Genomic DNA, 26,336 nt, shown 5'->3' on the forward strand with positions numbered 1-26,336 from the left:
TTCAAATGTCCAAAAGGGGCCACAAATACATAAATACATTCGATTTGTCCGTAGGTGAATGTTTCACTTCACATTGGCTGAGGGTATATATCTGTCGGCAAAGCCGACTGACACTTTTTTACTTGTTAAATTGATGTTTTCTTTTAAAGTTTCACTTAATACTCCACCACTTACCTGTATAAACGAACTCGGTCTATCGGCATTATATTCGTTGCTCTCGTAACCCGCTTGCGGTACAGGTACAGCAATATCAATCATTGTTTCTTTTTGTTCGGTTATTGTTTCACAGCTAAGACATTTGGTTGTTGAGACGGTTATACCCTCAAAATCATCATTAAAGAAATCCAAACCCAATTCACGTATTTTACTCTCCAAGCGTTGTTTATCCTTGAGTAGAAGAGACACAGCCGTTGAGGTGGAGGACGAAGAGGGGGCGCCGACACCAGTCGAAGCATCTAATTCATCACCGCCACCAACTGTTGCAGTTGAATTTGAGGGCGATGTCAAAGATGATGAACCACCACCACCGCCCACTGTTGCTGCTGATAGTGGTGGTGATGATGTAGATCCTGCTGTTGCTGATACCGCTGCTGCTGACGTTGAATTGAGATCATTTGTATTCAAATAGAATAAACTATTTGATTGAGCCGTTATTTGGCCAGATATTTGGTTATCTTTAAGCGGTGATTGAAGGCGGGAATTTTTGGAATTTTTTGTTTCATCTTTTCGCTTGGATTTGCGTGAGAAAAACGATGATGACTTGGAATTGGATGTTAGCGAGCTAAGGGCTGAGGTGACAGATATATGGTTGCTATTACTGTTAATACCACCTACCGCCGCCGAGCTGTTGTTGCCCACCATATTGGAGTGTTTAATATCACGTTCTGTATCCTCGGGATTGGAAATATATCTGCAAAGGAAAACACACATGTAAAGTTAAATTTCTAAAGCCTTAGTACAAATTTTGGAACTCCTTTCCTTTACCGACCCACCACAGAAAATTATGAAAAAATTACCACAGATAGTACTTCTTATCCCGATTCCAACCATGTATTGCTTTTGTTGCGGAAATGTATACTTCCCGAGTTATGGGCCTCCAAAGATCCACAAAGGCCCTAACCTATAACTTTGGCAAAACCTCGCAGAAAATTATGAAAAAAATAACCACAGACAGTGCTTTTTATCCAGATTCAATGATGTATTGCTTTTGTTGCGGAAATGTATACTTCCCGAGATATGGGCCTCCAAAGTTCCACAATGGCCCTAGTCTAAAATTTTGGCAAACCACCGCAGAAAATTATGAAAAAATTACCACAGATAGTGCTTTTTATCCCGATTCCAACCATGTATTGCTTTTGTTGCGGAAATGTATACTTTCCGAGATATAGGCCTCCAAGTTCCCCAACGACCCTAGTCTAAAATTTTGGCAAACCACCGCAGAAAATTATTAAAAAAATTACGACAGATAGTACTTTTTACACCGAATCCAACGATGTATTGCTTTTGTTGCTGAGGTGGGTCGGTAAAGGAAAGATAAGCCCAAAAATTTTTTTTAATTATCATACATAATTAATTATAAATAAATATTTTCGAGTAGCTATGATATAATGTGGTATCTTTGTAATTATCTTTAAATTTGCCTTTGTGTTCAATTACAAATGATATAAATAAATGTGTGGAACCAAAAGAAATTTTGAAAAAAACTTACCCATTTAATATCACATCTGGACATTCGGCTATGGCTTTTATTAGAGTCTGATTGGTTTCCCTAATACTGTTCAGCAGACACATTAGAAATTCATGGGCATCTTGTTGTTGATTACCCTCAAATATGCTACTAACATCCTGGATGGCATGCAGTAGGGTATCTGCATGATAGGGTTCTGTGGATTCACTGATTTCATTGCGATACAAACTTTGATAGAGTTCATGCAGCTTTTCCGTTAATATCTGGTGACTACTTTTCTGGGTGACTTGTGTTAGAGCACTAGCACCAACCACCGTCGATGATGGTGGTGTCGATGCATTTGTTCCTGTTCCACTGCTGTTGGCGGCATATTGTTCCATTGAGGCCAAATCTTTACTACTCCAACTGCGGGCATTTTCAATGTGCACAGCACTTATACCACGACCCAAGGAAGATGATTTTGAACGCGCCCTGGCTATGTTCTGTTGCAGAGCATTCAAATCCGTTAACAAATGATGTAAATTGTGCAGAAATTGTGGAGCAAAACGTAGTGTGTACACTACCGAGTTTAGGTAGCATGTATTGCCAATGTTGCACAGTGTACCCATGGTTGGGGCATGATTTATTGCAACGCCGCCACCACCATTACCCAGTAATGCTGCCGCCGCTGCTGATGTATTGCTATTGCCTGCAATGCCGGAACCACTGGTCCCTGTAAGATAATATTGACTCGCCATATCTTGGCTATCATTGGAATCACTCATAATCATTGGCATGCCGCCACCACCACCCGATGAACTTGAACGACTTGTTGACATATAGCCGTTGCTAATAAGACTGGAGCCACCACCACCTGCGCCTCGGCCATCATTGGCCGTTTGATAGGGACGCTCATAAAGAGACATTATACGTGGCCGTTTTTTGGAATTCGTTATTCCTGTTTCAGTGGGTAGAGGGGGCTTTAGAAAATCACCACCACCTCCACTAACTCCACTGCCCCCGCCGACAGTTAGTAATTGTTGTTGACGCTTTTGACCAGGTGAGCCACCACCCACAGCAATGCCAATAGAGGCAGCTGTTCCACCACTTGTTGCTGCACTTGCCGCTGCAGCAGCTGCTGCTGCCGCAACAATAACCGCTGCCTGGGCTGTTGCTGTAACACGCCTAGAACGTAAAGTCGTTGGTATGGTATTAAAGCCTAGTAGGGCAGCTGTTTGGTTACGTTTTCGTTTGCTGGCTGGTTTCTTAACTTCGTTATCGCTCAAGGTCTCTATGCGATTCAATGTTGCCGCATCAAGTCTGGGAAATACTGCAAAAAAAAAAGAAACAAAGAAAAATGGAAAATTGGAAATCAATGTGAAATAATTTGATTAATGACAATGACTCATCCCTGCTCCCTCATACAAGGAGGGAGAGGGGAGGGGGAATGTGTGAGTTTTCTTTTGTAAAATATGAGGGATAAGAGTTTCAGTGATGGATGTAGACATTCATATATTACACACACAGGTTGTGAAAAACGCTTTAGAAATGGATTCCATCATTACGACCAAACCGTCCGTTAGCACAACAGTAGGTATCCTTTAGAATGTCGTAGACTTTATTTACAGATGTAGAATGCAATGAATATTTTCGAACATTTCATGAATTGTAAACCAATTTTTTTAGAAATATTAGCCCAAACCATGCACCACCGCTTTTGTATGGCATTTTTTGGAGGTTAGTTTTGCAAAATGATTTGATTTGAATGTTTCCGATTTGATCTGACTCCAGTGTTAGTAACAAATAGTGTGTGGACAAGTGAAAATTGACAAATGAACATTTGGTCAGGACGATAACATCACACTTAGAATAAACATACCTTTGTTTTGTTTTTCTTAAGATTTTTGGTTTTCAAAACTTTACCAATGTTTATATAATAATTTTCTGCCTGTCATATAAGCAAGAGGTGCGTGGCTTTTAAAAATATTCTAAGTGATATCTCTGAAAAAGTTTGAAAAGTAGAAAATAGGACAATGAAAATTGATAGAGGAAATTTAGTTTAAATGAGAAGTAGATTTTTAAGAAAATGAAGGGTATGGACGCATTATCTTCATCAAAGGTGCTTTCAAAGTTTAGCACGATCGATGAGGACTCCTCTAACAGAATTAGTGGAGTGACACAGTTCGCTTGATATAACCATCATGTCACATAGTCTAACAAATGACGTCACCTGGCAACCCGTCGTTTCCTTGGATCAGGCCCCATAATTGTCTCCATAAGCAGACAGGCCTATTTCAGTAACTCAGAACGCCGCACTTTTATGAATAAGAGTTGAGCAATTGAACGACCTACTTCACTGTCCTAGTTCAAAAACGTCTGAGTAACGTCATACAACCTAGCGTGTGATATTAGGTGTACACAGTTTGTTCATACAAACGACCGATGTCCTTTGAACTAGGTCGTTCAATATAGTTCAATTGGCACAACTCTATCCTCAATCATGGGAAAGCTCATTGGCCTAGTTTCCGAGAGTTCACTAATTACCGCTTAGGAGATCTGCCAAATCCTTAAGATGTTCGGTTAACAGAGAGAGAGAGGACATTCCGAGACATCATAACTGGTCGAACACCCGAAGTGAGACCAAATTTTCAGCAGAGGCACCGGAAACAGCAAATGAATGTGATGAGCGCTGGGCTAAGGCCAATGGCCTTGGAGTAAACCCAACCAAGACAGAACTGGTAATGTTCACGAGAAAGCGTAAGCTCGGCGTATTTGTACCACCAACACTGGATGGAGTGCAGCTTCAGCTTTCGCCCGAGGCAAAGTACCTCGGCACTATCCTGGACTGTCAATTGCGATGGAACAGGAATGCTGAGGAAAGGGCGAAGAAAGGATTGACTGCACTTTATTCATGCAAGAATTCCATTGGGAAAAGTTGGGGCCTAAGCCCATCGATTATACACTGGTTGTATAACACCGTGGTTAGACCCATTTTATCCTATGGTTCTCTTGTTTGGTGGCACTCACTGCACCAAAAACCGACATCAGGTAGGCTCGACAAGGTACAAAGAGCAGCCTCGATCCTCATAACTGGAGCCACAAGGAGCACACCACAGGCTGCTCTGAACGCAATGCTGAACTTAAAACCGCTGAGTGTCAGCATTAAGTGTCAGGCAACTCGCAGTGCCCTACGGCTGCATGAACAGGATCTCTGGCGCAGTTGTGCCTATGGGCATGGTTGTATCCTGAATGAATCAGGCATAAATGTGAAGCAACGCGGAAAACTGAGCGACTATATATCACCAGTCCTGAGATTTGACGATATAGACGTCGTTATACCTAGTAGAGATGACTGGAACCACAGTAACCCCCCTCTGGACGGTCTGGTTTTCTATACAGACGGCTCCAAGATGGTGGAAGGTACCGGGGCTGGCGTCTACTGTGAAAGGCTATCTCTTGAGTACACCTACAGGCTAGACAGCAACTGTAGTGTCTTCCAGGCTGAAATCTTCGCGATTTGGAAGGGAGCGGAATTGATAAAAAGTTTGGATGCAGAAATCTTTGAACCGGTGACTATCTTTGTGGATAGCCAAGCGGCTCTTAAAGCCATCAAATCCTGCAACATCAAATCCGATGTCGTCCTTAAGTGTAGATCAGCCTTGGGAGCGCTAACTAACGGCTTCCGGCTATGCTGGGTACCAGGACACCGCGACTATCTGGGTAATGAAAGAGCAGACGAATTAGCTAGGCGAGGATCGCAGTCCACAGACCTAGCTATCGCTGACTCTATCAAACCACCCATTTGTCATTTCTTTCAAAATTTGTGGCATAATGAACCTAGGTGCATTGTGGCAAGATCCATATAGCCGTCTCTGTCAGTCAAAAGAACGAACTCTCTGCTGAACCTGAGTAAAGCTGAAGTTAGAGTAACGACGGGAGTCATTACTGGACACTGCTACATCAGGGCCCATACCAACAAATGGGATGGGGATGTTACTGACTACTGCAGACTCTGTGAGGACGAGGAGGAGTTAGAGACGATCGAGCACATCTTGTGTCGTTGTCCAGCAAAGGCTGGTAGACGGCATAGGTTAGTAGGTGCTCACTTCCCACCGTGTCTAACTTTCTACTCAACTGTGGAGCCTGCTGTGATCTACAACATCATCAAAAATCTGAAGTGGCAGGGACAGCGCAACCTGAACGCGTAAATAAATTCGACTATTCGGCCTACCACTAAAAATAAATTTTTTCTCCTACTCTAAAACTATCACTCCACTCTTAAACATTCTTGTAATCTATTCGTTCTTTCACTGCGCTAACAACTTTCTCTTTTTATTTTTCACCTCCTCTTTCCTGCAGCTCTTTTCTACTGGATGATCACAATGGACCGGAAGGTCTCCGAGTGACGCAGTCACAATTAGTGACTGCACATCCCCTAACCTAACCTAACCTTCGTCGAGACAACCCCAGAGACCCCAGAGTCAGGGTGCTGACACTGAAAGTTAACAGGTTGATCGGTGAGCATAAGCGGGAAAAGTAGCTAAATCATCTGAAGAGTTTCAACATCGGAGCTGGAATAACAGAATTGGGGGCAACCCTGCGAGGAAGGAAGACATAACCTCAGTCACGTGTGGCGACATTACTTACGCTCACTGCTTTGAAGAGGTGTGTAAGTTATTTTAGTTTGTCGAGCACCCCAGGCGAGACAGGGCAAAGGGAAAAGTACTACGTCGCTTTATATATCTTCCTCTTCCTACTGAGGATGAACCACCACAATTAACAATGGATGATCTTTCCCCGACTATTAGATCTCTGCTCCTAAACGACCCTAGTGCTACGGGGTCAAGGATCGTCAACACATCACCAGCTGTACTCCCAAAGAAAAAAACTTGCGGATACAGTCAAGCTGTTACTACAAAAACAATGGATGGTGTTGCGAATGCCATCATGAACCCTAAATCATTGAAAGCATTGGCCCCTCCATGGTAATTATGAAACAGCTGGATGAGCCGGAAGTTGAGTATCTCACCAAAGCTCTCAACCTCTGGCTATCTCCCACATCGTTCCCGAAGTCTGGAAATGGGCAGGGTGGCCCCGCTACTGAAGCCAGACATGGATGCATATGTGAATCATGCAGACCTATTTCGTTTTTGTGTTAAGGCTCTACCCCTCCCCAGCCTCAGAAATAGTTATCCAGGTCCGGTCATCAGCATGGGTTCCGTAAGCAGAACAGCACGACAACAGCGCTGCACACCATCTCCACACATATCAGTCGAGGACTCAACCCGAGCATGCCGTGCGATATAACACGTTGATGGTGGCGCTCGACTTAACAAAAGCCTGTGATACTGTCAAGCCCTCCACACTGTTTGGGGGCTATAAGCAAACAACCTTCCAGCCAAGTTTGAAACGTTGGATAATCTATTATATGTGTGGACGTCAGTCGTACATGGATTTCAGGAACAAGAAGTCAAAGCCTCATAGCCTTGTTGAGCACATATAACGCAATAGGTCGGTCTGTGGTAAGCTTTGCGGTTCCAGTGAGTTCCGCAACTATACGTAATGGAAAAATATTCGAACCTATCAGAATGCCGCCCTGAGAACTGCAACATGCTGCCTCTTCATGTCTACAGTGGACCCTCTAACACAATGGCATGCTCTCGTTGCAGTACTTGCTCGGCTGTTACCGTGAGGGTTCACAAGGACTACCAGCAGTACGAAATTTTAATAGACTCGAGAACATCTCTTAAACTTTATTCAAGCGAAAATTCAGAGTCCGATTTACTCGCGAGTGAAAATTTGGGGGGAAGTGGTAATTTTTTTTGGGTGCAATATTTTTGGTTGGTTTATTTGAGGGTGGGACAAGTTTTTGTTTGGCGCTGGGGAGAGGGGAAGTTGCCCCCCTCAACTTGCTCAAATTCGAGATGAGTTTTACTCGCGAGTTGAATTCGAGCGAGTATTCGGAGTTCTACGAAAATTAGTGATCTTTTGTAGGGGAGGTACCCCAATGAATGGACCGATATAATTCATCTTCGAACTTGATCCAAGTATTGAGATGTACAAGAGTTGTACAAGTTACTCCGTTCTGGATTTACCATTCGCATTAGTTGTTGCTCTTGTAGCAGCTTTTATATGTATGTGTATGTCTTCATTTTATTGATTCGGCTCTGCTTCCAAGTTCAGAAAGGACGCCACCTGGATAGGATTGGTCCATAGTGAGAGTGGATTTGGCTGGTATGTTGAAAAGGTGCAGTGTATCATGCTGTTATGCGTTGTGCCAGCAATCCTGCCCCAATAAGAATTGAGGCGACTACAACAACCAGATCGCAGTTGCGCCAAAAAAAATCTCGCTGGTCTAGACAGCTGTTGTTGATGGTGGAAGATCTCTAAGGACACTATTCAAACGGTAGGCTCTTGTAGCCTCGGCGACTGGATCAGTATGAATATCTCTTTTGTATCATTGGACCTCCTCTAGATGATGAAGATCTTTCCTGACATGCCTGGCCGGGGGGTTATTATCCATTAGGTGGTGGTTTGGATGGTTTTGCCTTAGACTCATCATGTAAATGGTCTACTGAAGACATCAGGAGACAGCCTGTTGCTGTTCTCAGGGCTATATTCTGCCAGGTTTGAAAGTTCTTTTCCATTGCATATCACTTACGTTGGCGAACCACACTGGCTTCGCATAGCTTACCACAAACCGAACTATCGTGTTGTATGTGGTTAACAAGGTGCCTTTATCTGATCCCCAAGTGCTGCCGGCTAGGGAATTGAGGACCTTGTTCTTGCTCCTCATGTTATCGCCGATAGATGTTTCATTCGCGACGACTTATAAATGCTATCGAATGTGACCCCAGGACTTTGGGGTAGTTTGTGGTCGGAATTCTTGACCCTTCGACCTGCAAATTCAGTAGGAGCCTAACTTCTACAGTCCATGCGGTGAACAGAGTGGCTGTTGACATATTTGCATTAGTCATTTAATTTCCCCGGAAGTATCGATCCGCCCATGAAAAAACTTATATATCGATGTAGCCCTGACCACAGACTACCATCATCATAAATGTTAAAACAATCCTCGAACAAGCTTTAAAATGCATTTAAACGAATATTTTTGCACTTAAACGAATACTTTTGTGAGGGATGTGCCCGAATGGTCCACCTTTGAACTTGATTTAAATTTTGAACAAATATTACGATGCACAATGTTTGCACCAAAACGGTTACTCTCTTTGAGAATTATCGTGCGCACCAGCAGCCATATAGACAAACGGATGGACATGTATTTTAACCCATTATTTCTCTAAACCAAATGTGTATATACCCTCCTCTCTTTCGGCATAAGGCTAAGGGTACAAACTGTTTGTGATGTGATGTAATATTAAACACGAGTTATTTAAAGGAAATTCTAATTACCTCTTTTCCTTAAAGTCTCTTCCTTATCCTGCTGAACAACAAATGTGTTTGTATTGCCCTGTTGTGGTTGTTCCTGTTGTTGATTCTTAGCAATATCCTGCTGTACAAGAGATTTTTGTGAAATCTCCTCTAGACTTGTGTGAATTTTTTGTGTTGTCTGTTTTTGTTGTGATTGTTGCTCCGTTTGTTGTGTTGTTGTTGTTTCGTTGTTGGGAGCTTTTCTTGTCCTTAAACTATCTAAACGGGCTTTAACCTCGTGTGGTTGATGGAAATTACGCCGTTTACGACGTTTGCGTTGTGGCTGTGAAGAAAATGATTTATTTTGTAACTTTTCTTCTTCGCTATTGCCTGCTGTTTGTTGTTCTGTGCCTTCTTCTTTTTCTTCTCCTCCTCCTGGCTTCAATAATGTGTCAACTGCAGTTGTAAAAGCACTTGTTGTTGTAACAGTTGTAGAATCAGCAGTAGCAGCATTTAGAGTAGAAGAAGAAATGGAATGTTTTGTTGTTTGTTTTGATGTTTTATTGAAATCTCCTCCAGGCAAACTTTGAGTTTCTGATATATGAGTTTCAATAACAATGGGATACAATGTTGATAGGCGACATTGATGGCGAGGGCTGGATGTTGAAGATGATGTTGCTGCTGCTGTTGTCAATGACAATGGCGAAGATGCGGCTAATGATGTTATTGCCGAGGCTTTTGCTGCTGCAGTTGTTGTTGTTGCTGTTGTAATTGACAATAAAGATGTTGCTGTTACTGCTCTTGTCGTTCCTTGTGTTCTATTCTCTTTATGACAAATGTCAGAGTTGGAAGTTTCTTCAGCTGTTCCAAGAGTAACGTCGTCGTTGTTATCGTTTAAATAATTTTTCGAATTTCTTTGATTTTTTAAATATTTTAATAAGGTTGTTTGTTGTTGTTGTACTTGCTTCTCTACTGGACTGTGTTTCACACCAGCATCCACAGCAATGTTAACGCTTGACTGACTTGAAGATGACAGCAGCGGCGTTGTTGTGCTGTTATTTAGAGGAGCAGAAGTAGACGACGGCGACGTCGTTGACGACGATAATGTTTTCAAGTCTTGTGAATTAATTGTGAATTTACACTTGCTTGCTGATACTCCTGTTGTTGTTGTTGTTGCTGTGCTTGCAATAGGTCTAGTTAAAATTGTTGTTGTGGAATTAGCATCACAATTGTCATCATCATCATCAGCATCATTATAGTCGGCAGTAGCTTCAGAAGATGTTATTATTCTAACATTTGTAGCTTTCTTCGTTTTCTTACGCTGTTGCTGTTGTTTTTGTTGATTGTGATTATTTGTGTCGCTATTGTTTAGATTGTTTTTCTTATTCTTCGTCTTTTTGTTCTGCTGTTTTCTGCTGCTGTTAAGATTTCTTTTCTTTGCAGTTGTTGTTAGAAACTTCACTGATATTGGAGGAAGACTTTTTGTATTTTTATTCGCTTTCTTTGCAGCATTTCTGGGCATTTTTTGTAAACCTATAGAGAGAGAAAAGAAAAGAGACATTAAAAATAAGGCATGATGTGTGAAAAACAAATGCAAATATGTATCAATATTGTTAATGGAAAAGTTCAAGTGATTCTATCGATTCCTAGTTTAGATCTAGATTTATTCTGATGGGCAGCAGTAATAACTCGTGATTCGATGGTCAGTGTAATTCGATGTGATTCTATAATTGGTATACAAATTGATTAGTTAAAAACAAATTATACACCCTCAGTTTAAAACTGCAAAAATAAACCAGTAGGCCTAATACTGACCACTTAAGGATTTGGATCCGTATAATCATGCCATGTGATAATCATGCTTCCCGCATTTGTTACAAAAACACATTACCAAAGAATTCCGAGTAAAAGTATTTCGAACGCTTTGCGTCATCTTTGTATTAATTCTGCTATAATTTGCCTTTAAGAACCTCAGTGGAGTGAAAACGTATCTTCCAAAAATTGTTAATTTTCAAAAATTTCCCATTTGCAAAAAAGGACATTTTTCAATAAAATCATAATTATGAATTTTCAGTCCTGCATATTTTTAAACTAATATTTCTACTATCGGCTATAGGCTAACGAAATTCGTTTTAGACATTTTCGAGTCGATTTGGCTGGTTGGTAAGCACGACAACTCTCGAACGAATCAACCAATTTTGTAGTCCACACTTTGTTACTCGAAATCTTTTTTTTCATTTTTCATTTCATTTATTATAAATATCAATACATAGGAAGCCTTATAAGGCCAATTAATAATGCATTGTACAGAAAATTCTATGCTAAAGTTGTAATTAAATAACTAAATAATCCATATATTTCATAAGAATTTATATAAACTCATTTTATATATTAGGCTCCCCAGCCAGATGAACATTGCTTAAAAATAAAAGACAATATGATGGTCCTATGGCAGCTAGCTTGCTCAAAATGTGAAAAAACTTCTTATCAATTTATTGGGATCAAACGACCATTAATGTAACCTAACCAAATTTAACCAAATTTTTCGGGTACATTTTTTCCGAAGGAGTGGGGACATACTTCGGTTACCTCCCTCCAAAAAGCATACATTTTCTTTCTAAAATGGTGCGTACGTTAATCGGAGTAACCGATTTAGTCCGAACTTTACATATCGGTCAATTCATTCAAAAGGGTAGAACAAGGATACGTATCGGGTAGTTTTAAATTTTTGACAGCAAGTGTACCTTGTGACTTACCCTACTACCACGGTACATTTTTTTCAGCAACCACGATCATAGTTTCTGAGATAATGGTCTAAGGCTTTAAAAACCGAATCCGCGCCAACTAAAGTTACTGATTCTATATTCTATATTCGCAAGTCCAAAACCCGTAATGTGAAACAGGGAAGTTCGGAACTGTTTAACCTCTACTTTTCTGAAATTCCACGCGAGGAATATGCAAATATCCGCCACTAAATCTACGGCCACTCTGGTCACCACATGGACGGGAGAGATGAGCACTGAGTTTAACCCATTTCGTACTTGGTGTTCGATTTTCCGAACAGTAAAATCACCTTTTTTCAAAAAAAATATTTATGGATGAAAAAGTTTAAATTTTAAACAAGTTTTGGTATATGTATAAAGTCTAATCTGTCAGCAAATAAAAAAAATTGTTCCCTTGAAAACCCCACCTCCCCCTCGATGTTATGGGTAGATTTTTAAAACCTATATTTTTGGATCTTTTTATACCCTCAGCCTTTAGGCTAAAGAGGGTATTTACACTTTGATACGGCCAAAAATGTGCCTCATCGAAATAATGGTTTTAGACCCCAAGTATGTTTGTACGATATCCGTTTCAGACAATTTTGAGTCGATCTAGCAATGTCCGTCCGTCTGTCTGTCCGTCTGTCTGTCTGGCTGGCTGGTGCGCACGATAACTCTCGAACGGATCAATCGATTCGGTTCAAATTTTGAGTATACCAGATTTGATTTAAGTTCGAAGATGGGCCATATCGGTCCACTCCTTCAGGTACCTCCCCCACAAAAGTTCAAAAATGTTCGGAAAAATTGTCCGCACGATAACTCTTGAAGGGAGTAACCGAATTAGTCCATACTTTGCACATCGTGACATTTCTACCAGACATAGATGAGGTTCCAATATGGACCCTATTGATTCACTCTTTCGTGTACCTCCCACACAAAATTTTGCTTAAGTGCAGTTTAAGGCCTGCTCTCGAATCGCTTTGATTTTTGTTGCAGCCACTTGTATTCACTACCCCCATTACGACGATATAATTTTTTTCAGGAGCAAGTCCATATATCCTCAGTAATCAGCACGAAAACTGCAAACAACCCATATAATACCATGTGTCGTAGTTGGAGTGCACGATAACTCTCGAACGGATCAACATATTTGGTTAAAATTTTGGGTCTTTCAATATTTTGTCCAAACTTAGTTTAAATTCGAAGATAGAACATATCGGTCCACTCCTTCCGGTACCTCCCCCACAAAGGTTCAAAATTTTTCGCCAAGATTGTGGGCATGATAACTCTAGGAGCGAATAACCGAATTGAGCCAAACTTTGCTATTGGTAATATTACTTTCAGGCATAGATCGAGTTCTAATATGGACTATATCGGTCCACTCATTTCAGTACCCACACACAAAATTTGGAAAAAGTATAGTTTAACAACTCCTCTCTGATCTTATTAATTTGTGACGCAGCAGGCTGCACTTGCGGCCCCTGTTACGATGTTGTACTTTTTTTCGTGGGAAAGTCCTTACTTCCTGAGATAATGACCCAAAAAGGTCCAGAAAATCCTACCGGCACCACCTAAACTGGCTAATGTGTACAATAACCCTTTAAAAGAGAAATCGATTTTGCTCAAACTTTGTAAATTGAAGAGTAAAATTGTAATATATTTAAATTCAGAAAATTAAGTACAACATATTTAATTATATAGTCTGTAAGGAAAATATCCATAGACTAAAAAAGAAAATAAAAATATTTCCTACAGATTTGTATTAGGTCCGAATATGTACTACATCGGATCACTCCTATGGGTATACCCTACCCAAAGTTTGGAAAAAATGCACTCGTATTGGATCATTCTGAATTTTTTTGCAACATGTAGTTTTTTGCGGCCCTTTCCATCCTGGAAAATTTTCCCAACATAAAAAAAATTAAATTAAAAAAGTAATCATTGGGAATTATTGCCAATATATGTAGCCGTTTCACAAAATATAGAGAACTTGATTTACATGCGCAAGCGCGACTTTACAGATGTGCAAAGTTGACTGTTCGAAATTTCGAACGCTGGTACTTAACCTACATATCGATGGGTATATCAAAACGTGCAAATTTACTGACAAATTGCAAAGAAAAGTTATTATAGCACCATATAAGACTAAATACTAAATTTCAGCCATTTCTAAAGGATAGTGCGGCTAAAAGACTGAAATACCCTAAAATCGTTAAGTACAATTCAACGGAGGCTATATAAAACGTGGACCTATGCTGACAAATTTCTGGAGGAAAGTTAAGTAACCTCAAAAAAGACTAAAAATGTATAAATTTAGAGTCATTTCTGTAGGATAATGCAGCTAAATCCTTGAGATCTCCCGATATTCGGGCGGTACCGTTCTATGGTGGGCAATCCAAAACGTGGACCAGTGCTGACACATTTCGGGGAAAAGTTTTGTAGGTCCAAAGAAGTCTCAATACCAATCTTCAACCATTTTTTTCATACAAAAATTGTGAAATAAATGAATAAAACGGCAGATTGTATAGATGTTAATTATGAGCATATAACTTTAGCAGCATAGCTTAAGTTTTTAATGTAATCTCCAATACATGTATAATTGGCATTTATTTGCTTTCTTTGTATTGATTGAATAAATAAATAAATCAATTTTATTTTACTTCTAAACATATAGCTTAAGTGCCAGTGTTCGAAATTTCGAACACCACTTTCCGGGAAAACGGAAAATCGGAAAATTTTTTTTTAATTAATTCTCTTTCGAGTTGAGCTGTTAGGCCTTTAGAGATACATTGAAAAATTAGGAGTCTACCGAAGTCCCACGCATCCAACCATTACACTACGTTTCACGGGTGGTAAATCCGATCTTCAGGTGTATTAGGATGTTGTTTTTGTGGCAGACAAAGGCAAAGCTTGGTAACTGGTATATATATCGAACTTCATTAGATAAATGTATATGCGAAATTATGTCAGTTAATTAAAACTCCAAACTTTTCCTATAGTCCTGCTTTGGTAATCCCATTTTTCAATGTTCACAATACTATGGTAAGTTTTATTCCTACATCATTAGTAATTGCTCTTCTATATCAGAAGATTTTATATTTGATCATCAATTATTGTCTACTAAAGTTTTGACAAGTTGATGGTGGCTTAGAACGCTAAGACGCCGGCAACCTTGACACTCAGTTGTCGGAGACCCAGGTTCGAATCCCAGCCTGGCTCATGTTGAAATTATTTTTTTTTTTTTTTTATTTTTGCCTTATTAAGGCGAAGGCCATTTATAGTGATATTTAATTAATTCTCTTTCGAGTTGAGCTGTTAGGCCTTTAGAGATACATTGAAAAATTAGGAGTCTACCGAAGTCCCACGCATCCATTTTTTGATTTGATTTTTGACATCAGTGGGTCCTAATTACCCTAAAAAGTGCTTTGTTTTTAAAAAAATAAATAAAAAATTTTTTCTCGGTACGATATGGGTTAATGTCATGGTCGGTGGCAGGAGAATTCCGTCCACCAACTGCCCCAAAATTCTGGTGATCATATTCGACAGCATGTTCATGTTGTCCGCGCATGCTACAGCAGAGCAAACAGGGACAGGAGCAGGGGTCTATAGCAAATCCCTTGGTATACTAATTTCATACAAGTTGAACAAAAATTGTAGTGTCTTCCAAGCCGAAATCTTTGCGATCAGGAAAGCCGCGGAACTGATAAACCACATGAAAGGGGACATAGCTGGACAGGTGACTATTTTTGTCGATAGCCAAGCGGCACTCAAATCACTCAAGACCCATCATATCAAGTCCGCGGCGGTTTTGGGCTGCAAACACTCTTTGGAGTCACTAAAATTAATCGTCACCTTGTGTTGGGTCCCGGGACATTGCAACATCGAGGGAAATGAGCCGATGAATTGGCGCGCCGCGGATCGGAGTCACCAAACATTGTAGTTGACAACACCATCAAGCCGCCACTGTGCCACTTCATGAGAATAAGACTGCGCTACTCGGTTGAACACACAATCCAATCTCTAACAGCATTCTGCCAAACGGAGCTTTCAAGTTCACTTTACCTTGCAAAGGGCCTGATATGGCTCCTACTAACTGGAAATATGACAAACACCACCTCCACACAAAACAACATTACGAAGTTTGCACAAAATATTACGAGCGTCAAATTTTTGACCAAATCAGTTTTGATCAGTTCAAGTGGTATAGTGCGCTACATCCACAACACATCACTACACATGGTTCCATAGGTGTTTTTTACAACTTTCGGGCTATTTTCTCAGGAAGTATGGGCTTGCCCCCACACAACAATTGTACCATCGTAATAGGGGCGGCGAATATAAGTTGTTACAACAAAAAACACAGCAATTCGAGGGGAGGTCTTAAAATAAAGTTATCCGAATTTTTGTATGGGAGGTACGCGATAAAGTGGACCGAATTTAAATTAAGTTTGGACAAAGTATTACGAAGTCCAAATTTTGGACCCAATCGGCTCATCTGTTCAAAAGTTATCGTCCGCTCCAGCCAGACAGACGGACATGGCTAAATTAACACCAAATTGTCTGGAAAGGATTTCGTCCAAACATACCTGTAGTGGAATTCTGTAACTTATTTTTTGAGTTACCGACAAAAATCGGTAAAACTATGAATGAAAAGTATCAATAAATGTTGACAACACTGTTTTATCGGTATGAGTTAGCGACAGCTTTATTTTGGTTGTTAACTTACCGACAAATTTCGTTAATTTTCGAAGTTATAAGCATTTTAATTTTACCGATATTTGTCGTTAACTCGAAAAATGAGTTACAGAATTCCACTACAGGGGTCTAAAACCATTATTTCGATGAGGTACATTTTGCCGGTATGAACGTGTATAGGTATACCCTCGTTAGCATAAATGCTGAGGGTATAAAAATCGTTTCCTTCAATAATTTTTTCCTATTTTTTACATAAAAATGACCACAACTTCCACTCAAATTATTACTTTAAGAAACCCATTGGTGAATCGGGCTAAAAAAAATTATTTTACCGAAATGCGTTTAAAATATCTGGTATAGTAAAACTGCTCGCGAGTTACAATACACCATACCTCAGTTTCAACATAGGTACATTTTCTACAAAAAGACTGATATACCCTTGTTAGAAATGCTTTGGGTATACAAATGTATATTGTGGACAGAGAGGATATATTAAAGCAGTTTAAAGAAGATATTGAAGAAGGGCATCTTTTTGCGAAAATAAAACGTAGTTCCCTCAAAATTTTAGTCCACTTAAATTGGAATTTTACAAAAATTTAGTAACTGAAGAAAAATAAAATAGCTCACTTTTTGTAAACGCAACGGTAATTTATTAAAGGGAACAATCCTACCAACTTAACAAAAAAAAAAGAATGAGCACGTAGTTATAGTTTCCGAGATATAGCTATTTATTCTCCAGAAATTTGCCAAAATTCCAAAAAATTGCACGCCACGCCCACACCTTATATTTTGACCCAATTTTTGGTTTTCTTAGTTTCGATATGTTTACTATCGAATCCAATATAGAAATTAACAACCGGTGACGACAAAAAAATATGGGTTTTGGACAGAAAAATCGATTTCTGAACCAAATAATTAGTTACAGAATTGCACTATTGATTTGGCCAAAACTTTAAACATCATAAGACATCGCTTAATTGCAGTTTAAATCTGCGTGATGGTAGTGGTTTGAAAATTTTACCCTTATACAGCGATATGTTTTTGAGGGCACATGTCCATGCTTCCTGTCATAATGACCCAAAGTCATAGATTGAGGGTAGCCGACTGATTTTCATTTTTATCTGTTTTTTATTTATATCGATATATGTTGTTCGGAATTTATTGTGAATTTTTGTTGTGCTCTGTTTCATTCAATGTCGTTAATGGTTTCAATCATTCATGGTTTCGATCTACTACTACTCCATTCAATATAATTCCAATTTAATATAATCCATTTTGTTTACTATACTGTACATACATATGCATGTATATACAAACATGAATCTGGTTATAAGGCAATCGGCTATAAAACAATTACATACATATTTACCTAAACTCGCCATTCAAATGAGACGCGATATTACTTTAGAACTGTTTTGTTGTTTGCCTATGACTAATATTGGTGTTGTTGTTGTTTTGATTATTGTTATTATCGCAGAATATTTATAATGCCAATATATAATTATATAATACATATAATACTTTTTTGATTTCGTTTATCAAATATTTGATAAAACAATATGCTGAGTATTAATTGATTTAAAATTGTACACAGTTATCAAGTCTATCGTTCAAAGTGACAGTTTTTTTTTTTTTGCATTTTTCTCGAAATGACATTTTTGAAGGCGGTGCCAACGATTGTTCGAAAACGAATGGACCGATATCCATATATTTTGGTGATCTTATTAAATACATAATAATCTTGGGCTTAACTGTAGTTTAGTAAAAACTCTCCGTTTTGTTTCAAAGGTAGATATTGTTGCGCTGATCACGGGAATGTATAATTTTATCACGGGAATGTATAATTTTCTTGGGGCGGACTCGGTTACCCGGTTATTGGACTCGAAAGTCCGGGTTAGACCCGGCTCTACTGAACCGATTGCTACAAACCCGGCCACGGATTTTTCCAAAAAGTCGAAAATGGTCCCATTATGGGGTCCCATTTAATGTAAGCCAGATTGTAGCTCACACTTTAACCTTTCCAAAATGGTGCTATATGTTGTAATGTCTTCTCGGGATCCAGAGATATGGCTCTTAGAATCTCGACAACCCGGTTTCTCTATGTGGCTATTTATAGAAAAAAATATAATTTAAAATAACATTTTGTTCCCGTTCTCGAGATTTGCACCTGTCCATAGGAGAAAGTCTTAAATCCCCGGCCGAAGGCCCGCTAGGTAGAGAAACATTTATAATTTAAAAGAAAAATGTGTTCCCGTTCCCTAGATTTGCACCTGTCCATAGGAGGAAGTCTTAAATCCCCTGACGGCCGGATATTTAGAGTAAAATTATAATTTGAAAGAAATTTTTTCAGAAAAATCGGAGAGTTTTTACTAAACTTGAGTTGTTCCAAATCTTGACTTTAACACCGATTTTGGTACAAAAATGCCAATTTTTTCGTTATATTTTGACTTTGAAATTTTTTTTAAAATTCCATTTCGCTTAATACTACTAGGTTCTTAAAACGCCCACAAAAAATATATAATGATTGGCAGATTCGTTTTCGAGTTATCGTAGGTACCGCAAAATGCTTTTACATAAAAGGTTTTCGCAGGTAGCAATTTACACAAAACTATACAATATTTTTCAAAAACAAAAATTCCAATTTCAGTTGAAAACAGATCTACCTAAAAGTATTGTTAGTTTCTTTGAAATAAAATCAAAATCTTGGTCCCTCTTTCATCTAAAGTGGACACTGACCTCCACGTGGTGTCACCTGGGGAACTGCCTTTAACACCCGTTAAAGGCAGTGAGCTAACAGACAGCCTTTCGTGTGATCTCTTCAACATCCTGCTAGAAAAGGTTTTACGAGAGGCAAACGTCAAAAGAAGTGGCACAATCTACATCATTAGCCACATGTTACTTGCTTATGCTGATGATATAGACATCGTGGGACGATCAGTAAAAGAAGTAACCGATAGCTTTATGAAGGTCGAAGGAGAATCTGCTAAAGTGGGTCTGGCGGTAAACGCCGGGAAGACTAAGTTGATGGCGTCGACGCGCAATGCGTCCATAGAGATCGGGCCAACTGTTGACGTTGGTTCCTATAATTTTGAGGTAGTAAAAGACTTCGTCTACCTCGACACCGCCGTAAAAACAACTAACGACATCAGTTGTGAAATAAAAAGAAGAATTGTATTGGCTAACTGATGCTACTTTGGCTTAAGTAAGCAGTTTAAAAACAGCCACATCTCGTCAAACAAAAACCAGTAAGGAAAGGATCAAAGTCGGGCGGGGCCGACTATATGATACCCTACACCACTGTGAATATGTAAAATAGATATGGGTGCTATATCCAAATCTGAACCGATTTCGATATAATTTGGCACACTTATTTCTAGACTGAATTCAGTCACACATTCCAAATTTCATCGAAATCGGAAATATATAGCGTGTTTGGTACAGAAAATACGTGAAATCGGCCGAAAATATATGTATATGGGAGCTATATCCAAATCTGAACCGATTTCTATATAATTTGGCACACTTATTTCTAGACCAAATTCAGTCAAACATTCCAAATTTCATTAAAATCGGACGTATATAGCGTGATTGGTGCAGCACATACGTGAAATCGGGCTTAGATATATATAGGAGCTATATCCAAATCTGAACCGATTTCTATATAATTTGGCACACTTATTTCTAGACCAAATTCAGTCACACATTCCAAATTTCATCAAAATTGGACGTATATTGCGTGTTTGGTGCAGCAAATACGTGAAATCGGGCGAAAATATATATGGGAGCTATATCCAAATCTGAACCGATTTTCACCAAAAGCAATAGCGTTCTTCCTATGGCTAAAAAAGTTGTAGTCCCCAATTTTCAGCTGAATCGGACAAAAAATGCGACCTGTACGTTGCGAACAAAAATACATGGACAGACGGACAGACAGGCAGATCGACTCAGAAAGTGATTATATGTATATCCCCAAAAGGAACTATGGGTCTATTTCGTTTCCTTTTGTATGTTACATACAAATGCACATAATACCCCTTACCACTGTGTGGTGTAGGGTATAATAACGCTCTACAAAACACTGATACTACCCGTGCTGATGTATGGCTCCGAAGCCTGGGTACTTGCGCAAGCAGACATGGCAGTGCTTGGTGTGTTTGCGAGAAAAATTCTTCGAAAGATCTACGGACCAATCTGCGTTGACGGTGAATATCGACGTCGCATGAACCACGAGCTGTATCTGCTATACAACGACATCAATATTGTTGAATGTATCGAGATGCAGCGATTGCGTTGGCTAGGTCAATCATAAGAATGAGCGATGATGCGTATAAATACGGACCGCTTGACGGTGCAAGCAGAATTGGCAGGCCAAGGAATAGATGGCGCAAACAAGTGGATGATGAGATGAAAAGGCGCGGTATTCCAGAGTGCGAAGCAACAAATAGAGAGAAATGGAGATATTTTCTTAGTTCGGCCAAATGTTCTGTAATGGGCCAGCTAAGTAAGTAAGTATAATAGGTAGACCTTGTTATCATGATTACAACGATATATAGTTTTACGGGAGTCCATACCTCCCGGGAAAGAGTTTTGATTTTTATACCCTACACCAGTATGTGGGGAGAATATTAAAGGTTGGTTTTGGCCAAAAAGTTTGTAACGCATCGAAATAATGGTCTTAGACCCATACTTATAGGAATATACCAAAATGAATGACTCGACGAGCTGAGTCGATCTGGCTATGTGTGTCCGTCCGTCTGTCCATCTAAACCTTGTAATCACGCTACAGGTCGCAATTTTGATCGGATCGTCACCAAATTTTGGGTGTTGATGAGGGACCCAGAGGGGAATTTATTTAGGGTCGGAATATGGAAAAACTCGTGTGGAGACAAATTCAAAGTTTTATTCTTTGTGAATATATCGGCTTCTAGTAGGGGTATTCCAAGGGCAAAGCCTGTCAATGGAAGAAGAACATACTACCTTTACATTGGTGTAAAGTAGGTTGGCGAAGGTGGCCAAACAAGGGAGATACCACAATAGTCGGTAATGCATCCAATTGTTCCATTTTTTGCAATCACGCTACAGGTCGTAATTTTGATAGGATGGTTACGAAATTTTGGTTGCTTATGGGGGTCCCAGAGAGAAAGAGGCATATTATGCTTATTGGTAGTGGGATTATATGCCCTAAAAGAAATGTTTACCAGTGAAAAGCTAATGCACAGGGGTAGTGGTGTAGGGTATCACATGGTCGGTCCCGTCCCCACTATAGCCTTTGCTCACTTGTTACTATTCTAACGTGAGTTTCGTTTTAAAGCTTATGGACAGGAGAAGAAGGTCCTAACTAAATAAATACCCGACCAAATGCCGGCTACTTAAAGGAAACCTACAAGCTACTTAAGAAATGACATTTGTTCCATAAATTCATTATTTTTTAAAGATTATCGAAAATTGAAATAAGTTCTCCAAGAAGAACGTTGGCATCAAATAGTAGCTTATTGATTCTCCACTACCCACTGTGATTTTGGTTTTTCTGATATGTATCAAAATCCAGTCATTGCACATTTGTGTGTTTGCCCTTCGATTAGACGACACAACAAATGTCTAGGTAGGTAGGTCTCCCACCAGCAAACGATGTGGATACGGCTGCAGCAATTATGGCAAATTTTAGTAGTACGCATAGTACACACACAGACAGCTGGCAGCACGACGCAACATAAACTATTGTCGTAGTCGTCGTCCTCGGCGTCGTCTCCCATAGTAATAAAAATAAACGTTGTAGTAATGCTGTAATGAAGGTCACGCTCTGCATACCTAATGTTAAGGTAGGCTTAACAGAACAACAACAAGAACGAACACCAGTAGCACATAGCGCAGGGGAGAGAAGAAAAATAGTAAAGCAACACAATTTTACAGGGGTAGGGTGGTGGTGAGTGATATAAATTGTAAATCAGACCCAATACATAAAGAATAAGAAGAAGCAGAAAAAAAAACATAACCTGGTCAATTAAATCCCCAATGAATGACACACGAGTAAAATAAAAACTCATCATCATCTCATGTAGAAAATAATGGGGAAAATTGCAAGTACAACTATAACAGGGAGAAGAAAATTATTACATCCCAATACAAAAACAAGTAACATCACCAGCAATGGAACTAACGATAAATAAGGGGAGAATATTAACAACACACGGCACGACGGCATCATGGATTGGCAGGTAGTCACCCTGTCTTAATAAATAGTAGAGCAACACATTTTACACTTGTCCGTTCATGTGCGCTGTGCACACACAAAACACACAAAATAAACCGACACACTTCGTTCGTAGAATACAACACCGTTAGTTTGTCTAGTTATCTGAGGTTAGGTAACGTTCGTTGTCGTTTATATGCAATGTTTTGTTACAAAACAACAAGAACAACAACGACAATAGACAGACAGCAGATATTAAATGGCAATATCAACAATGCACACACAATTAAAACCCACATATGACGATTTCCCCTTCAAATCCCACTCTTTATAAACTTTCCCTACTCTCTCACACAATTTAACAAAAAAAAAATAAATAAAAACAAAACAAAAAAAATTAACAAAATTTTGTTGTTACATGCAGCGTTGCCAGTATTTTTTAGACTCTTTTCCCCAACTTGCCCAAAACTTTTCCCCAAAATTCCCCAGATTTTATTGAATTTCCTCAAAAAAATCCCCAAATTTTTTTTAACAAATAATTAAAAAAATCGAAAGTAGTTTTATTTTACTATTGAAATTCATATCATTAAACTTGTAAAGTATTCTATACACTTATATATGAATTAAATTAACGATATTGAAAACTTCACTTTCAAGTGATTCAGAATCATTAGAGGGTCAAAATGTCTACAACAAATGGACTTGTTAGAAAATTGATTATTTATTCTAGTAACTCGTACTGCATTTTAAGAATTACTTGTTGGAACGGAAAACATATTTTGTCTCGGCCCACACTAAAGTAATTTCAATGAAATTTTGACATGAAACTTTGAATTTTTTGGGAAAAATGCATAATTTCAAGAAACTAGTGTACACGGTTTCATTTGTTCTGCAATTTTGCTTTGTTGCAATATTCGTATGAAACAAACAGACCGTTTTAATTTACATTTTCTTTTACTTTCATGTCAAAATTTCAGTGAAATTACTCTTAGTGTGACTTAATACCATTTCCAATTTACGAATAATAACTTTCTCCTTTGCGATTCTTAAACAATCGTGGAGATTTTTGTGTTGACAACTGAAAAGGTTCGTATAGAGCTATAATTGTGTTAACCCTGTGAATTGCTGCAAATATTGGGGTAAAATTGCTTGTAAGTTTAATAATTGCATATTTGTAGGCATCGGTTACAGCATTTGTACTAACATGCGTTTAAGATATTCGGCACTGGTGTTTTTAACTTTAATAATTGTTTACTCAAAAAAAGTACAAGTCAAAATTAAAGCCTAGGTCCATGGCTCCTCATGGTAAATATGCCGAGTCGTTTTCGATCGATTCCACTATTTTTTCAATATCTTCTTAATTTTTTATAAATGGTTTCAATACTCGAATATTGAAAGGGAAAATGCATAGGGAAAATGCATATTTGCAGTGTGCATCAGTTTGAAAACTTAGATTAAGGCCCGTTCTTATATCTTTTCTTTAAAATCCCTTATTGTTATACCTTATTTTAAGAAAACTAAGGAATTAAGTTCGCATTACCAGGAATTTGTTATTACATCTTCCATTCCATTTCAAGCAAAACAGTCTATATACATAAAATTTACTCAAATCGGATTGGTTGATTCGAATTTGCTCTCAAATTTTTCTTGTTTTTGGGCGCACTTTAAATTTTAAAAGGAACACAAACTTGCTTTCAATTTATCTGACACTTCTTATTAAAGCAAACTTGCAGGAATATAAAACGGGTTATCTGTCCGATATCGGCTAACATTTAACTACAAAAAAAGGATATAATAACGGGCCTAAGCATATTTATCTCTTTTATAATTGGAGCCATGAATGTTAAATAAAGTTTAATTTCATCATTGCCCACCAATCTAGAAACCATTTCTGCAGTTAAGTCCCCTTCAGCAGTAGAAATGATGGAAAATGTTATTTCAATTCAACCCACTGTTCTAGTACGCTGTCAGTCGTCGAACCGCATGATAACTTTTCAAATCTGTCATAAATTATTACAGCTGCGACCAGTTAGAATATGATGCATATCATTTGTGCGTCACGCGTGCGCTAATACTATTCACGTACTGAAATTAAAAAAGATCAGATAATCTGAAGTAATTAGTCAAAAAAGAAATTCCCCAAAAATCCCCAAAGATTTTTCAGATTTCCTCAACATTTTCCCAATTCCCCAAGTCGAAATTTTTTTCCCCATTTCAAATAAAAATTCCCCAATTTGGGGAAAAATCCCCAATACTGACAACGCTGGTTACATGTTGTCATGATGTCTGCCTTTCTCAAACTGAACGACGATTATTTGGTGGGAGAGGAGAGAGTGTGGTGTACAAAAAAGAGAGAATCGGAGAGGTTCACTGAAACAGAGAGTTGGTAAAAACGAATGGAATATGCGGAATAATATGCAATTCAACTAAAAAAACTAAAACAGGGACAAATTCATTTATCAAATACTACCCGAGATGACATAAATTCAAACGAAAAACACATTGCAAGAATATGCAACGCCAAACACTTAAACTAGCTAATAAATAATGATAAATTGCTGTGGCCGAGTTAATGAGTGAAATGACGCGTTTTTCCACAATCAACTTGGAAACGAAAACCCAAAAAAGAAAAGGAAACTTAACTTACATATTCAGCTTGAACGCCATACATTCGTGGCTTAGAAATCTAAAAAATCCAGCCGGACTGCTGCAGTTGCTGATTTAGTTATCCTCCATTTATCCCGGCCAAAACGAATGAATTTAATCACTACAAAATATATTTATACAATTTTTTTTGGTCACAAAATGTTTAGTTTTTCTCCTTTTTCATTCAACGGCATACATTCACAGCTTTGTAAGCCAATATAAGAACTTGTTTTGGGACACTTTTCAACATCACACAAAAATAATTTTGAGAAAATTTAACTTTTTATCTTAATTCTCATGGTTTTTGTTTTTCTTTTTCATGAGGAAAATTTTTCAACTTTGATTTTCTTTTTTTTCTTATTACTTCTATCAACATTCACCAAATCGTCGTCGTCTCGCTTTCTTTCAGCCTTCTTTTTTCTATGATTTGCCTGCCCCTTCTATTTCGTCAGTCAAGAAAAAACTTTTAGGCCGACTTTTAGCCGTTGTTTTTCCTTTAAATTCCACTAGTTTCTTGAAAAATGTGTATTTTTCATCAACTTTAGTTGTTTTTCTTTACTTTCCGTACATAATATTATGCAAAAATGTTAGTTAATTGATAAAATTTTGTGAAAAATTGCACGGGCGATTTGGATCTTTTCAATTTGCAAGTAAAAACAAGCCCAAGAAATCTAGCTATGCCACTCTATAGAAAACCCGTCGCCGTATACTTAATAACAGTTAAATTGTGACTGCGTTCTTCATAATCATTTTGCTGACTTTGTTGCCTCATGTACGGCGCTATGTCTGTGTTTAGACACACAAATTTCTCGGGAAAGTAAATTGAGTTTTTGGGAGAGAGCGGAGAGGAAAGAGCTCCTCAATACTCTTTCCTACCCCCTATTGCCTATAAACTGAATTTACTTTCCAGTGTGTCTAAAAACGGACTATTTCTAAAACGCATTTTACACTTGCACTTAAAACAGATGTTTTGGGAGTTTACGTTATTGGTTTGACAGATATTAGG

General features: G+C 38.5%; 1 protein-coding gene across 2 annotated transcripts in view; it reads right to left on the bottom strand.

The window, feature by feature from the left end:
- Window positions 1-26,019, bottom strand: part of Usp1 (ubiquitin specific protease 1) — a 37,428-nt gene extending 11,409 nt beyond the window's left edge. Inside the window, exons 1-5 of one of the 2 annotated variants that reach the window (XM_073984772.1) lie at window positions 25,899-26,019; window positions 25,332-25,451; window positions 9,080-10,570; window positions 1,709-2,996; window positions 175-910 (exon numbers count right to left, since the gene is read on the bottom strand). In XM_073984772.1, coding sequence (XP_073840873.1) covers window positions 175-910; window positions 1,709-2,996; window positions 9,080-10,559 — 3,504 coding nt within the window. In that variant the 5' untranslated portion in view covers window positions 10,560-10,570; window positions 25,332-25,451; window positions 25,899-26,019. Of the gene's footprint in view, window positions 1-174; window positions 911-1,708; window positions 2,997-9,079; window positions 10,571-25,331; window positions 25,452-25,694; window positions 25,714-25,898 lie in introns of those variants that run through there. The other variant, XM_073984761.1, reaches the window with a different exon arrangement.
- Between the last annotated feature and the right edge of the window lie 317 nt (window positions 26,020-26,336).

This window comes from Musca autumnalis, unplaced genomic scaffold (genome assembly GCF_047663935.1).
Source record: "Musca autumnalis isolate F117 unplaced genomic scaffold, ASM4766393v1 scaffold_1, whole genome shotgun sequence".
NCBI lineage: Eukaryota > Metazoa > Arthropoda > Insecta > Diptera > Muscidae > Musca > Musca autumnalis.